The 15,190-nt window shown below is 39.5% G+C and overlaps 1 protein-coding gene across 1 annotated transcript in view; it reads left to right on the top strand.

The window, feature by feature from the left end:
* Nucleotides 1-14,453, top strand: part of GTF2E1 (general transcription factor IIE subunit 1) — a 48,334-nt gene extending 33,881 nt beyond the window's left edge. Inside the window, exon 5 of the mRNA XM_079766102.1 lies at nt 12,575-14,453. Within this exon, the coding sequence (XP_079622228.1) occupies nt 12,575-12,999 (425 nt within the window). The 3' untranslated portion in view covers nt 13,000-14,453. The remainder of the gene's footprint in view (nt 1-12,574) is intronic.
* Nucleotides 14,454-15,190: the final 737 nt, after the last annotated feature.

Genomic DNA, 15,190 nt, shown 5'->3' with positions numbered 1-15,190 from the left:
GCTTGATGTACAGGATTCTCTTTTCTCCACATTCTTTCCAACACCTGATGCTTCTAGTCTTTTTGACAATAGCCATTCTAACAGGTGTGAGGTGATGTCTCATTGCGGTTTAGATTTGCATTTCCCTAATTATTAGTGAACTAGAACATATTTTTTATTTGCCTGTTGGCCATCTGTATGTTTTTGGAAAATTGTCTGTTCAGTTCCTCTGCTCATTTTTGAAATCAGGTTGTTTGTTCTTTGGTTGTTGAGTTGTATGAATTCTTTGTATATTTTGCATATTAATCTCATCAGATGTATGATTTGCAAATACCTTCTCCCATTTAGTAGGTTGCCTTTTCATTTTGATAATCATTTCCTCCATTATGCAGAAGCTTTTTACTTTGATGTTTACATTTGTTTTTGCTTTTGTTTATTTTGCATTTGGAGTCCGGACCATGAAAACATTGTTGATGTCATAGAGCTTACCATCTATGTTTTCTTCTAGAACTTTTATAGTTTTAGGTCTTATGTTCAAATCTTTAACTTATTTGAGTTAAATTTTGTGTATGGTATAAGATAGTGGTCTAGTTTCATTTTTTTTGCGTGTGGGTGCCCAGTTTTCCCAGCACCATTGCTTGAAGAAACTGTTTTTTCTCCATTGTATGTTCTTAGCTCCATATTAATTGTCCATATCTGTGTGGGTTTATTTCCGGGCTCTGGATTCTGTTTAATTGATATATATCTGGTTTTATGCCAGCACTATATTGTTTTGATTACTATGGCTTTGTAATATAGTTTGTAATCACAAAGATAACTGATACCTCTAGCTTTGTTCTTTGTCAAGATTGCTTTGGCTACTTGGGATTTTTTATGGTTCCATACAAATTTTAGAGTTATTTGCCCTAGTGAAAAATGCCATTGGAATTTTGATAGAGATGGCATTGAATATGTAGAGTGCTTTGGATAGTATGGACATTTCAAGAATATTAATTCGTCCATTCCATAAGTAGCAAATGTCTTATCATTTATTTATATCTTCTTCCATTTATTTTATCAATGTCATAGTTTTCAGTGTACAGGTCTTTCACCTCCTTGGCTAAATTTATTCCTAAGTATTTTATTCTTTTTATGCAGTTGTAAATGGGGTTATTTTTTTTATTTTCTCTATGATAGTTTATCATTAATATATAAAAATGCCACCAATTTCTGTACATTGACTTTGTATCCTGCATCTCTGCTGAATTTATTTGTTCTAATGTTTGTTTATTTGATGGAATCTGTAGGGTTTTCTTTACATAGTGTGGGGCAAATGTAGGTTTATAGTTTTCATATGGAAAATAATACAATAATTAATAAATAACAATACAAGGATAAACTCTGTTTCACATACAACTGTAAACCTACTTTTGCCTCACACTATTACCATACTATCTGCAAATAGTGAAAGTTTTACTTCTTCCTTTTTTATTTGGATGCCTTTAATTTATTTTTCTTGCCCAATTGCTGTGGCTAGGATTTCCAATATTATGTTGAATAAAAGTGGTGAGAGTGGTCATCCTTGTCTTGTTTCTGATCTTAGATGAAAGCTTTCAGATCTTCACTGTTAGTTGTAGGTTTGTTATATATGGCCTTTGTTATGTTGAGGTATGTTCCCACTTTGTTGAGAGTTTTTATTATAAATAGATGTTGAATTTTGTCAGTTCCTTTTTATTGAGATGATGAGATGATTTTTATCCTTCATTTTATTTATGTAGATTATCACATTGATTGATTTGCACATGTTGAACCATCCTTGCATCCCTGGAATAAATCTCACTTGATCATGGTGTACCATCCTTTAAATGTATTGTTGAATCAGTTTGGTAATATTTTGATGAAGATTTTTGTATCTATGTTTATTAAGAATATTGGCCTATAATTTTGTGGTGGTGGTAGTGGTGGTGTCCTTGTCTGGTTTCAATATTGGTAATGCTGACCTTATTTAATGAGTTTGGAAGGATTCCCTCCTCTTCAATTTTTTTTTTTCTCCAGTTTTTTGAAAGAGTTTAAGAAGAATATGTATCAAATCTTCTGTGAGTTTGATAGAATTCACCAGTGAAGCTATCTTGGTCCTGGACTTTCGTTTGTTGGGAAATTTTTGAGTACTGATTTAATCTCCTTCCTAGTAATCAATCTATTCAGATTTTCTATTCATGATTCAGTCTTGAAAGAATGTGTGTTTGTAGACATTTCTTCTGGATTGTTCAATTTGTTGGTATATAATTGTTTATACTAGTCTCTTATGACCCTTTGTATTTCTGTAGTATTAGTTGTAACTTTTCTTTCTGATTTTGTTTATTTGTGTCTTCTCTGTTTTTTTCTTGGTTCATATAGTTAAAGGTTTGTCAATTTTTTAATCTTTTCAAAGAACCAGCCCTTGATTTCATTGATCTTTTAAAATTTCTTTTTAGTCTTCATTTTATTTATTTCCACTCTGATCTTTATTTATTATTTCCTTACTTCTGCTAACTTTCAGCTTTGTTTGTTCTTATTTTTCTAGTTCCTTAAAGTGTAAAGTTAGATTGTTTGTTTGAGATTTTCTTGTTTCTTAAGGTAGGCCTTCTTGCTATGAAATTCCCTCTTAGAACTGCTTTTGCTACGTTCTGTAAATTTTGGTGTGTTGTATTTATGTTTTCATTTCTCTCTAGGTATTTTTATTCTTTGATTTTTGAGTGATAATCCACTGATTATTCGGTAGCATATTGTTTAATCTCCACATTTTTGTGCTTTCTTCATTTTCTTTTTGTGATTGATTTCTAGTTTTATACCATTGTGGTTAGAGAAGATGCTTGGTATGATTTCAGTCTTCTTGAATTTATTAAAACTTGTTTTGTGGCCTAATGTGATGTTCTGGAGAATATTCCAAGTGCACTTAAGAAGAATGTATATTCTGCTACTTTTAGATAGAGTGTTCTGTATATATCTATTAAGTCCATCTGATCTAATGTGTTGTTTAAGGTCAATGTTTCCTTATTGATTTTCTGTCTAGATGATTTATCCATTGAGGTAAGTGAGGTGTTAAAATCCCCTATTATTATTGTACTAGAGGCACAATGCACAAAATTCATGCAACAGTAGGCCTTCCTTCCCCTGGCTGCCGGCACCGGCTTCCCTCTGGCACCCGGGACCCAGGCTTCCCTTGCAGCCCCAGATTCGACCATAAGGTCATCCAGTCTAATTAGCATACTATGCTTTTTTATTATTGTATTATTACAATTGTAATTATTACAAATTAAAGACTGTTAATTTCACCCTTTTAGTCTTTTAATATTTGTTTCATATATTTTGTTGCTCATGTGCTGGGTGCATATAAATTTATAAATGGTATATCTTTTTGCTGGAATGGCCTCTTTATCATTATGTAGTTCCCTTCTTTTTTTTCAATCCTCACCCGAGTATATTTTCCATTCATTTTTAGAGAGAGTGGAAGGGAGAGGGAAAGACAGAGAGAAATATCAATGTGAGAGAAACATACCAATTGGTTGCCTTCTACATATGCCCTGACCAGGAGTGGAACCCGTCAACTTTTGGTGTACAGAACAACACTCCAGCCAACTGGGCAGGGCTGTTGTCCTAATTCATATGCACTATTATTTCTCTGAATTTGGAGCGATAACTATACACTAGTCCAAGCTTTGTTTTTTCTTGTCTCATAAACACCAAGGAGTTTGTGCCACATAAATATATAGAAAGATAGCACCTGAGTGAAGGACTAAGGATATTCAGCATCCATGAAGACTGATGCAACTTTATCCTAGAATATTTTAGAAATCTCTGTGAGCAATAAAGAATTGCGTAATAATGATAAGTTTGAGAACTGCAAGATTTTGCTTTGTAAATTTTAGTCTCAAGTTATTGGATTTGAAGACATTGGGGGATGATGATTTAAGAGTACGTAGAAAATAGAAGGTTAAGACTGGACAAAGATTACTCAGAAACTGGGAAGCAGAGATGAAAGGGAGTGTGTACTTCTGATTGGATTTCATCAGCATTCAAATCTGCATGCCTCTGTGTATCTTATTAACATGGCATCTGAGTATGATTCTTTAATAGTATAGAATTATCAGTAGTTGAAAACCACTTGTTTTTTGGCCTTTCTCCTAACCTTCTTTCCCTTCATAATTAGCATTTCTTTACTGTGTATGCTAAGAATTGTAAAAGTAGTGTGGAATTGGGTAGTGATGATAAAAGCAGGTGATACCTCTAGTGTGATTCTCTTTGGTATCTTTATTCCAGTCAGAAGAAAAAAAGTTAGTTTTTGGCAACCATACTTCACTCTCCCTCCTTCCCACTGATCAGCTTGGCTATGATGTTTATTTTGATTCAAGTTGTTGTAGATTATATAGTAATTAGGCTGTCAGCTATTTAATAGGCTTGTTTTCCCCAACTTGGCTTCTTGCCTATTCTTGAAGCAACCAAACCTTCTTTTCTTTGAACTTAGAAACACAACTGAATAAAACTATTGTTAACCAATATTATCTACAATTAGACTCATAAACTTAACATTCAATGTTTATAATTCCTAGAATTATCGAATTTGAATCATACGGACCTTAAATAAGTCATCTAGTGTACTAGATTTGTCATATCTAAATTTGTTTTTGTTAAGTTTTATGACAGTAAAATAGACTCTATCCAGTGCATATATGAATTGAGTCTTATTTGTTTTACCCTTAATTTGCCTCAAACTTCATTTTAACATCTTTCAGAATTTCATAGACTTTTAAAAAATAAATCTTTATTGTTCAGATTATTACAATTGTTCCTCTTTTTTCCCCCATAGCTCCCCTCCACCTGGTTCCCACCCCACCCTCTGCCCTTACCCCGCCCCCACTGTCCTCATCCACAGGTGTACGATTTTTGTCCAGTCTCTTCCCACACCCCTTTCCCCCCGAGAATTGTCAGACCACTCCCTTTCTATGCCCCTGATTCTATTATATTTACCAGTTTATTCTGTTCATCAGATTTTGAATTCACTTGATTTTTAGATTCACTTATTGATAGATATGTATTTGTTGTTCATAATTTTTATCTTTACCTTTTTCTTCTTCTTTCTCTTCTTAAAGAATACATTTCAGCATTTCATATAATACTGGTTTGGTGGTGATGAACTCCTTTAGCTTTTTCTTATCTGTGAAGCTCTTTATTTGACCTTCAATTCTGAATGATAGCTTTGCTGGGTAGAGTAATCTTGGTTGTAGGTTCTTGCTATTCATCACTTTGAATATTTCTTGCCACTCCCATCTGGCCTGCATAGTTTCTGTTGAGAAATTGGCTGACAATCGTATGGGTGCTCCCTTGTAGGTAACTAACTGTTTTTCTCTTGCTGCTTTTAATATTTTCTCTTTGTCTTTTGCTCTTGGCATTTTAATTATAATGTGTCTTGGTGTGGTCCTCTTTGGATTCCTTTTGTTTGGGGTTCTCTGTGCTTCCTGGACTTGTAAGTCTATTTCTTTCACCAGGTGGGGGAAGTTTTCAGTCATTATTTCTTCAAATAGGTTTTCAGTATCTTGCTCTCTCTCTTCTTATGGCACCCCCAGAATTCAGATGTTGGTATGCTTGAAGTTGTCCCAGAGGCTCCTTACACTATCTTCATATTTTTGGATTCTTTTTTCTTTTTTCTTTTCAGGTTGGGTGTTTTTTGCTTCTTTGTATTTCAATTCTTTGACTTGATTCTTGCAATCCTCTAGTCTGCTGTTGGATCTCTGTATATTATTTTTTATTTCAGTCAGTGTATGCTTAATTTCTAGTTGGTCCTTTTTCATATCCTCGAGGGTCTCACTAAATTTATCGGCCTTTTCTAGAAAATTCTTGAAAAACCTTATAACCATGGTTTTGAACTCTATATCCAGTCATTTGCTTTCCTCCATTTCTTTCATTTGTTACCTGTTTCTTTGTCTCTGCATTTTGGCTGCTTCCCTGAGTTGATAGAGTGGCTTTGTGTGCTAGGTGTCCTATAGGGCCCAGTGGCTCAGCCTCCCCAGTTACCTGAGGTGGACACTCTTGGTGCACTCCTTTGTGGGATGTGTGCACAGTCTTGTTGTAGTTAAGCCTTGATTGTTGTTGGTATCACTGGGAGGAATTGACCTCCAGGCCAATTGGCTGTGAGGATCAGCTGTGTCTACGATGGGAGAACTTCTGTGCTGAAGATACCCTTATGAGGCAAGACTTGCTTCAGTGGGGCTTTGGTGTTCACTGAGTCTGCCCCCTGAGTGTGTCCCTTATGGATCCGAGGAGTTTTAATCTGGATGGTTCTACTCTGACCCTTGGGTACAATGGCTCTTGGATCTCCAAGAAAGTGCTAATTTAGCTTCTGCCTGAGGCCACCCAGCAGGAGCTACGGAGAGATCTGCAGATTCCTCTTCTTTGGGTTTTGGAGGTGCCCAGATGAGGCCCAGCTGTGAAGCAATGCAAGCTGCTGTGGGGCCTTGGGCCTTCTTTTGAATGTTCTGGGTCTCTCTGACTCAGCTGCAGTTTGATAGGTAAGTTTAGATTTCAAAGGACCAGGCCATTCATATGCAAAAGCCTCTGCGCACAGCTTGGATGGGGCAGTCTCAGGGCGGAGCAAACAGCAATGGCTTCCCATCAGCCCTGTCCTAAGAGGCCCTGGGTCTCAGTGTCCCGCGGTAATCGCTGCAAGCACCTCTGAGAGAAAGCCGCCCACGAGTTCCGCCCGCTGGCAGACAGTCCAGTTTCTCCCTGTATGAGTCTAGGTCCCCAGAGTCTCACCCAGAACTGGAGTTTAGAGCAGTTGGGAGCTTGTGTCTCCCTCCGGATTGAAAAAGCCAGCAGCGTACTCAGTTGCCAGCCTTCTCCGTGTGCGCGCCTCCGTACCTTTGCACTTTACCTCCGCAGCTCCTTGGAGTCTCATTATGCTTTTCTCTTCCCTTCTAGTTGTAGAATTTCCACTTAGCCAGCCTTCCTGTGGTTCTGGATAATGTTCGTTTTGTCTTTTAGTTGTAGTTTTGAAGTTGTTGTGCGAGGCAGCAAGTTCAGGTGTTTACCTATGCCGACATTTTGGTTTCTCCTCAGAATTTCATAGACTTTAATCATGTCCTTATTACTCTACAGAACGTTCTAATTCCTTTCCTTTTTTTTTTTTTTTTTTTGGTTAATCCTCACCTAAGGATATTTTTTCCCACTGATTTTTAGAGAGAGTGGAAGGGAGAGGGGAGGGGGATAGAAAGAGGAGAGAGAGAAACATCTATTGGTTGCCTCCTGCATGTTCCCCAACAAGGGCTGGGATCAAACTGTAACCCAGCTACATGCCTTTGACAGGGAATTGAACCTGCAACTCTTCAGTGCCGGCCCAACACTTTAATCACTTAGCTACACTGGGTAGGGCGCTGAAGTTTGAATTTCTTTTGATTCTACTTTCCTTACAAATAGTTCTGTTCCCCCAGCCTCTCCACCTACAGTTTTTATTTTATTTTAATTGCCTCATTTTGAACAACCTCCAGTCATAATGTACTCTGCTTGAGACCTACTGACCAGAAGAATACATGTTGTTCATGCATGGGTTCATCATTAATGATTTGAGTTTTATTTCCAGTGTCCTTCTGGTTGTTCCTGATACTTTGTTTGTTGCTTTGGTTCTGGAAGCATATTAAGAATAACAACTTTAGCCCAGCTGGCGTGGTTCAGCAGTTGAGCATTGACCTAAGAACCAGGAGGTCACGGTTCGATTCCAGTCAGAGCACATGCCCGGGTTGCGGGCTAGATCCCTGGTGTGTGGCGTGTAGGAGGCAGCTGATCAACGATTCTCTTTCATCGTTGATGTTTCTATCTCTTTCTCCCTCTCCCTTTCTCTCTGAAATTAGTTAAAAAAAAATAAAAAAATAAATATATACACACACACACACATACACACACACACACACACACACACACGTACATACACACAATAGAGGCCCGGTGCACGAAATTCATGCACGGGGGTGTGTGTCCCTCAGCCCAGCCTGCACCCTCTCCAATCTGGGATCTCTCTCACAAGCCAGGACTGCTGGCTCCCAACTGCTCGCCTGCCTGCCTTCCTGATTGCCCCTAACCGCTTCTGCCTGCCAGCCTGATCACCCTATAACCACTCCCCTGACAGCCTGATTGATGCCTAACTGCTCCCCTGCCAGCCTGTTTGCTCCTAACTGCCCTCCCCTGCAGGTCTGGTCACCCCTAACTGTCCTCCCCTGCAGGCCTGGTCATCCCTAACTGCCCTCCAATGTAGGCCTGGTCTCCCCCAACTGCTCTCCCCTGCAGGACTGGGTCCCCCCCAACTGCCCTTCCCTGCAGGCCTGGTCGCCCCCAACTTCCCTCCTCTGCCAGCCTGGTCACCCCTAACTGCCCTCTGCTGCAGGCTTGATCGCCCACAACTGCCCTCCCTTGCAGGCCTGTTCTCTCCCAACTGCCCTCGCCTGCTGGCCATCTTGTGGTGGCCATCTTGTGTCCACATGGGGGCAGCCATCTTGTGTGTTGGAGTGATGGTCAATTTGCATATTACTCTTTTATTAGATAGGATATATATATATATATATATATATATATATAGAGAGAGAGAGAGAGAGAGAGAGAGAGAGAGAGAGAGAGATAGATAGATATAAACCTTTTCTGCCCTGTATCTGATAGCTTGATAGCTTGGACCACACCTTTCGGCATATTTTAGATTACTTTTCTAGATATTTTTTTACATTTGCCAGTGTAGAACTGGATCTGTCACTTTTCTGCCCATTTATATAACCTTCAGCTCTTCCTATATATTTTCCACTATCAGCTTGGCCCCTAAGTAGCCAGAATTGCTTTAGAAATTTAGGAATATTTCTAAATATTGCTCAAGTATTAGCATCATTAGTGTACTTGACAATTTCTGAGTATAAATCTTCTTTTTAATTTATAACTCTTTTAAATCAGACTGTTTCTAGAACTAGTGTTCTAGAGATTTGTTCATTTATCCTCATATTCTGTTTTCTTGTCTTCATCTATAATGCAGAACAATTCCTTTTGTCCCATACCTCTCAAGACCCTTGTCAGAAATCTTTTAAATATAATTTCACTTAGTTTACAAAGGTAAATAGCTTTTCCCCTCATTTTATATTTATTTTAAGCATTAACCAAAACACTATTTTGGAAATATGAAGCTATTTGGAAAATTTTTAAAGAGGTAATGATTGCCTTAGAGACTCATGTGCATTTCTTGTCTTTTTTTTTTTTTTTTTTTCTGTTGAATTACTGCATTGACAATAAGGGCGCTAGGAGGAGGTTCATCCTTTCATCCTTTGGATTTCAATTCTCATTTTTTTGTATCCATGTTGTCAAAAGCTTATTTTGTCTGTCCTAAATTTTTAACTTCTTAATTCTTGTTTCCCATTCTCTTTTCTGCCCAATATCTCATCTCAGGAGTTCTATACTTTTTAAAAATGTCAAGAGCTAATCCATTCTAATATGTTAATGAGAAGATGCTTTCATTTCACCATAGCCAGAATTGACCATTTCTGAGCCTTTTTTTGATACTGCTGTTGATTATAAATACCACTATTCTAAGGACCAAGCCTATTCCAAGCACTTCACGTATATTCACCTAACTGTGACAGTGCGGTAGATACTATTATTCTTTTCTGTTCTGTTTTTGAGAAAATTAAAGCAGAACCCTGGCTGGGCAGTTTGGTTGGAGCATCATCCCATGCACCAAAGGGTCACAGGTTTGATTCCCAGTCAAGGCACATCCTCAGGCTGCAGATTTGATTCCGGGTTGATCCATGTTTCTCTCTCACATCTCTCTCTCTCTCTCTCCCTTTCTCTCTCTCTCTCTCTCTCTCTCTCTCTCTCTCTCTCTCTCTAATCAATGAAAAAATATATCCTCAGGTAAGGATTCAAAAAAGAAAACTGAAACAGAGAGTAATGAGGTAACTTGCCCTAAATCACACAGCTAAAAAGTATTAAGAGTCAGGATTTGAATCAAAAAGTCAGTTCCAAATAATACTTTTAATCCTGTCATATATTTTAAATGACAATATGTTTGGTATTATTTTCCAAATACTGAATACAAATATTTGTCTTAAATTTTTCATCTTCAATATATCAGACAAAATGTGTACACAAAATGATAAATAGGAGGTATGTAGTAAGAGAATTTTTATTCATGATACTAGATTCCTTTTTATAAAGAGTTCAAAGTGTGCTTAGTTTGCTTCAGGAAGCTAAAACTGCCATATATTTATTGATTCATCAAATATTTATTCAGTGCCTAACAAGTTATAGGCACTATTCTTGGTGCATGGGATATATCACTGAATAAAAAAGATAAATATCTGTTGTGGAGGACCTACATGCTGGGAAAGAGGGTGCCAAAGACAATAGACAGGAGTTATTTATTATGTTAGAACATCATTGCTCTGGGGAAAAAATAGAGCATTGGGAATATAGAGGTGAACTCAAAGAAGATGACATTTGAGTAAAGACTTGAAAGATGTAAGGGAATTAAATGTAAGTGTCCCAGGTAGAGGCCACAGGGAGTACAAAGGCTCTAACGTAGAACTGTGTGTGGTGTGTACAGGAATACCATGGAAGCCACTCTGGTTGGAGCAGAATGAGCAAGGGGAAGGAAAAGACGTAGTAGGTGGGCAAGAGGGGTCCAAGATAATGGAGGGCCTTATATGCCATTGTAAAGTATCTGGCTTTTCCTCTGAGCAAAGTGAGGAGCCATGTCTTGATTTCCTATTATGACAGCTACTATACCTGGTCTTTCATAGACATTATTTCACACTAGAGGCCCAGTGCATGGATTTGTGCACCGGTAGGGTCCCTTGGCCTGGCCTGCACCCTCTCACAATCCGGGACCCCTCAGGGGATGTCAGATAGCCAGTTTCAGCCTAATCTCCATAGGCCCAATCCAAACAGGAGGGAGCCCCATCCTGTGCATTGAGCGTCTGTCCCCTGGTGGTCAGTGCACATCATAGCAACCGGTCGACCAGTCGTTCAGTCATTCAGTCGTTTAGGCTTTTATATATATAGATGCTCTTATCCAGAGTCCTAGAAGGTAGATGCTTTTATCACCCCATTTTATAGAAGTACTAGTAGGTACTGAAGTTTAGAGACTGAATATCCTGACCAAGGCAGCACAGTTTACATGTGGACCAGGATTCAGTTCCAGGCTATATTACTCTTAAAACCCATGTACTTAACCATCAGGCTACTTAAGTTCCAGTTTGTGAGAAACATTTTGAATATATTATGGACAGCAGCTCAAAAAGTAGAATCAGTGAAGTTTTATCGGTGTTATTTTATAATATTATTAGAGGCCCGGTGCACAAACTTCGTGCACGGGGGGGGGGGGGGTTCTCTCAGCCCAGCCTGCACCCTCTCCAATCTGGGACCCCTCGAGGGATGTCCGACTGCCCGTTTAGGCCCGATCCAGGTAGGATCAAGCCTAAATGGGCAGTCGGACATCCCTCTCACAATCCAGGACTGCTGGCTCCCAACTGCTCGCCTGCCTGCCTTCCTGATTGCCCCTGACAGCTTCTGCCTACCAGCCTGATCACCCCCTAACCACTCCTCTGCAGGCCTGGTCACCCCTAACTGCCCTCCCCTGCAGACCTGGTCCCCCCCAACTGCTCTCCCCTGCAGGCCTAGGTCCCCCCAAATGTCCTCCCCTGCAGGCTTGATCTCCCCCAACTGGCCTCCCTTGCAGGCCTGGTCCCTCCCAACTGCCCTCCCAACTGCCCTCCCCTGCTGGCCTTCTTGTGGCGGCCATCTTGTGTCCCCATGGGGGCAGCCATCTTGTGTGTTGGAGTGATGGTCAATTTGCATATTATCCTTTTATTAGATTGGATAGAGGCCTGGTGCATAGGTGGGGGCCAGCTGGTTTGCCCTGAAGGGTGTCCCGGATCAGGTTAGGGGTTTCCTTGGGGCATGGGGAGGCCTGGGCGAGGGGCCTGTGGTGGTTTGCAGGCCAGCCACGCCCCCCAACGACCCAAGCAGAGGCCCTGGTATATGGGATTTATTTATCTTCTACAGTTGAAACTTTGTAGCCTTGAGCGGAGCCAAGCCACCTGCTCGCTCTGTGGCCGCAACCATTTTTGTTGGGATTTATTTATCTTTTATAATTAAAACTTTGTAGCCTTGAGTGGAGGCCTGGGCCCTCCAAGGCAGGCGGAAAGCTTGGCTTCCTCCATTGCCGGGGACAACTCAAGCCTCCTGCTCTCTCCAGCTCCCTGGCTGCCGCTATTTTTGTTGGGATTTATTTATCTTCTATAATTGAAACTTTGTAGCCTTGAGCGTAGGCCCGCCAGGGCAGGCGGAAAGCTTGGCTTCCTCCATTGCTGGGGGCAACCCAAGCCTCCTGCTCTCTCTGTGGCCGCAGCCATCTTGGTTGGGTTAATTTGCATACTTGCTCCTGATTGGCTGGTGGACGTGGCTTGTGGGTGTAGCAGAGGTATAGTCAATTTGCACATTACTCTTTTATTAGATAGGATTGTATATTTAAATACAGTGTTTTAAAATATATATTTTATTATATGGGAATATCTTTTATATTTAAGGACTTTCTGTTTTTTTTTCTCTCCAGGTGGCATAGATATAGATGCATTTCAAGATCGTGAGGAAGGCCGTGCAGGGCTGGATGATAACGAAGAGGTTATGCGAGCACTGCTCATTCATGAGAAGAAGACCCCCTCTGCTACCGCTGGCTCAGTGGGGGCAGCTGCTCCTGTGACCACTGCTAATGGCAGTGACTCGGAGAGTGAGACCAGTGAGTCAGACGATGACTCCCCACCTCGTCCAGCTTCTGTGGCTGCACATCACCGAGAGGATGACGAGGAGGATGACGAGTTTGAGGAAGTAGCAGATGACCCCATTGCTATGGTGGCTGGTCGTCCATTCTCGTACAGTGAAGTGAGCCAGCGGCCAGAGTTGGTGGCACAGATGACACCAGAGGAGAAGGAAGCGTACATAGCAATGGGACAACGCATGTTTGAGGACCTCTTTGAATGAGCTGTCCCTACATTTTCCTCCTTTCTCTAATGCTCATTTCAAAAAGAAAGTACCTACCTTTGAAGAAAAGTATTTAAGTGGCTTTCTGCCCTTCTTGATGTAAAGCGACTATTAATCTTGCACAAAAAAACACTGGGAGAGAAAGATTGATTTTTATGACAGAAACTTTCCCAAAAGGTAGGTTGGCTACAAGCGTTCCTTTCCCCACTACTACTACAGTATTGCCATTTTACTATATTTTCTTATCGAATCCTTTTTCTTTCCTTTTTAAGACACGTTCTTCTCCCTTGTGAAATAAGTGAGGGAAGTCTTTAAGGTAAATTCTTTCTGTCTGCCTGCAGAAGCCCACTATGGCAGGTTACAGTAATTCACTGATCACATTTTTTAAAATCTATTCCGAGCCAGCATTCCAAATAATTTCTGGTATTGCTGCTAACTAAAGCAGCTTGCCAACAGAAAATCATTTGATGAGGGACAAAACAATCTTAAAACTTCAATTGAGGATGATGTCAATAAGTAAGGGGAAGTTGGGAATGTGTGTGGAAGAGGGATAGATATGCCTAAATCTCACAATTAATATCTAACCCAAAATTTGTATATTTAGAATTGACCTGACTGAAAGAGTCTATTGTTTTGCTTATTGCCTTTTGGTTTGTATGTTGGATGATAGAAAACAGAAAGTATTTTGGTAAGCCCTTATGAAGAAATTAGGAGGAAAAAAAAAAATGAACAAAGGACCAGGAGTTCCATGTGAAGGGTTGAAAAGTGAAGAGCATTGAGAATAGTACCTTTTAGCATTGCCTGACTCTGTGCTGATTTGGAAATCCTTCATAGGAAGGTGAGACTGCTCCCTTCCCTTTTCTTCTACAGTGCTGTCAGTAGTTTAATGAGGACATTTCAGCAGAAACCAGCATATAACAATTGATACTCCCCTCTTTTTCTCTCTCAACACCATTGAACGTCGTCTTTGTTTCTCTTTTGATTGTTGTCAGACACGGTATTATAGAGTACACCCAGTATATTGTTGAGCATTGTAACCTCAAGGAACATAGTTTATCATTTCAGTTCTGCTATGTAACATGGTATTATTCCCTGAGGCAGAACTTTAAAAATAAGGAACTTTCATACAAGGATCTATAACAGTTGTATATTTTGTAATATTTCCCCTTGCATTGTAAGTTTTAAGTATTTATCATTTTTTATAGTACATGTGTGAAGTTAAGGTAGATTTTAGAGTTATCTGAGCTTTGTAGGAAGTAGTGTTTCATTTACTAGTACATGGTTGTATGAATGACTGAATATTAACAGACTATTTTATACTGACTAAAATTTGTTCATTTCCAGCTCTGTAACATCTTGGAACATAATTAAAATGAATATTCTTCCCATTAAAAAAAGTTTCAGACTTTGTTCTCTTATTAGTTATATTTTAAATTATAGATGCAGTTGTGTGTGGTCCAAACTTTTTCTGGCAATAGTTGACTTAAGAGTGACTTTTAGCCCTGGCTGGTGTGGCTCAATTGGTTGGAGCATCATCCCATACCCAGGAAGGTGGTAGGTTTGATGTTTCTCTCTCACATTAATGTTTCTCTCTCTCTCTTTCTCTGTCTCTATCTCTCTCTCCCTCTTTCTTTCCTTCCCTTTTTCCCTCCCTCCCTTCCTCTTTTTCTTCTGCCCTCCCTTTCTCTCCCTTCCTCTCTCTAAATCAATGACAAAAAGAAAAAAAAAGAATGACTTTCATAATAAAGTTTCTATGAATGTTTCCCTTTGGAGGAAAAAAACGCACTACTATTATGCATGTACCTTGTACACATGGGCTGTTCAACTTTTAAATATTGTTTTTTTAACTTTTATAGTTGTAGAATGAAGTTCACGTAAATAAAATAGTAATCAGATATAAAGTTTTAAAAACAGTTGTAGGTTAACTGTCATCTTTTTATTAAATAAATAAATGTTTTCACTAATTTTTCTTGACTCTGACTTGCATGTTCTTCCTAAAGCTACTATTCTTTTTCTTTCCCATTATCTACCAACTTCTTAAATGATCAGACAGACTAGTTACATACTTCTTTCACCTCCCTCTTGCAGTTTAGGTTTTGCCCTATTCCTACATAGAAACAGCTTTCTCCAGTCCTAATTGCCCAACCTAACAGCCCTTTAGTCCTCAGGTTTTTTTTGGCTGCTCTTCATT

Source organism: Cnephaeus nilssonii (genome assembly GCF_951640355.1).
Source record: "Cnephaeus nilssonii genome assembly, chromosome: 3".
Taxonomy (NCBI): Eukaryota; Metazoa; Chordata; class Mammalia; order Chiroptera; family Vespertilionidae; genus Cnephaeus; species Cnephaeus nilssonii.
This window is presented reverse-complemented; position numbering and strand designations above follow the sequence as displayed.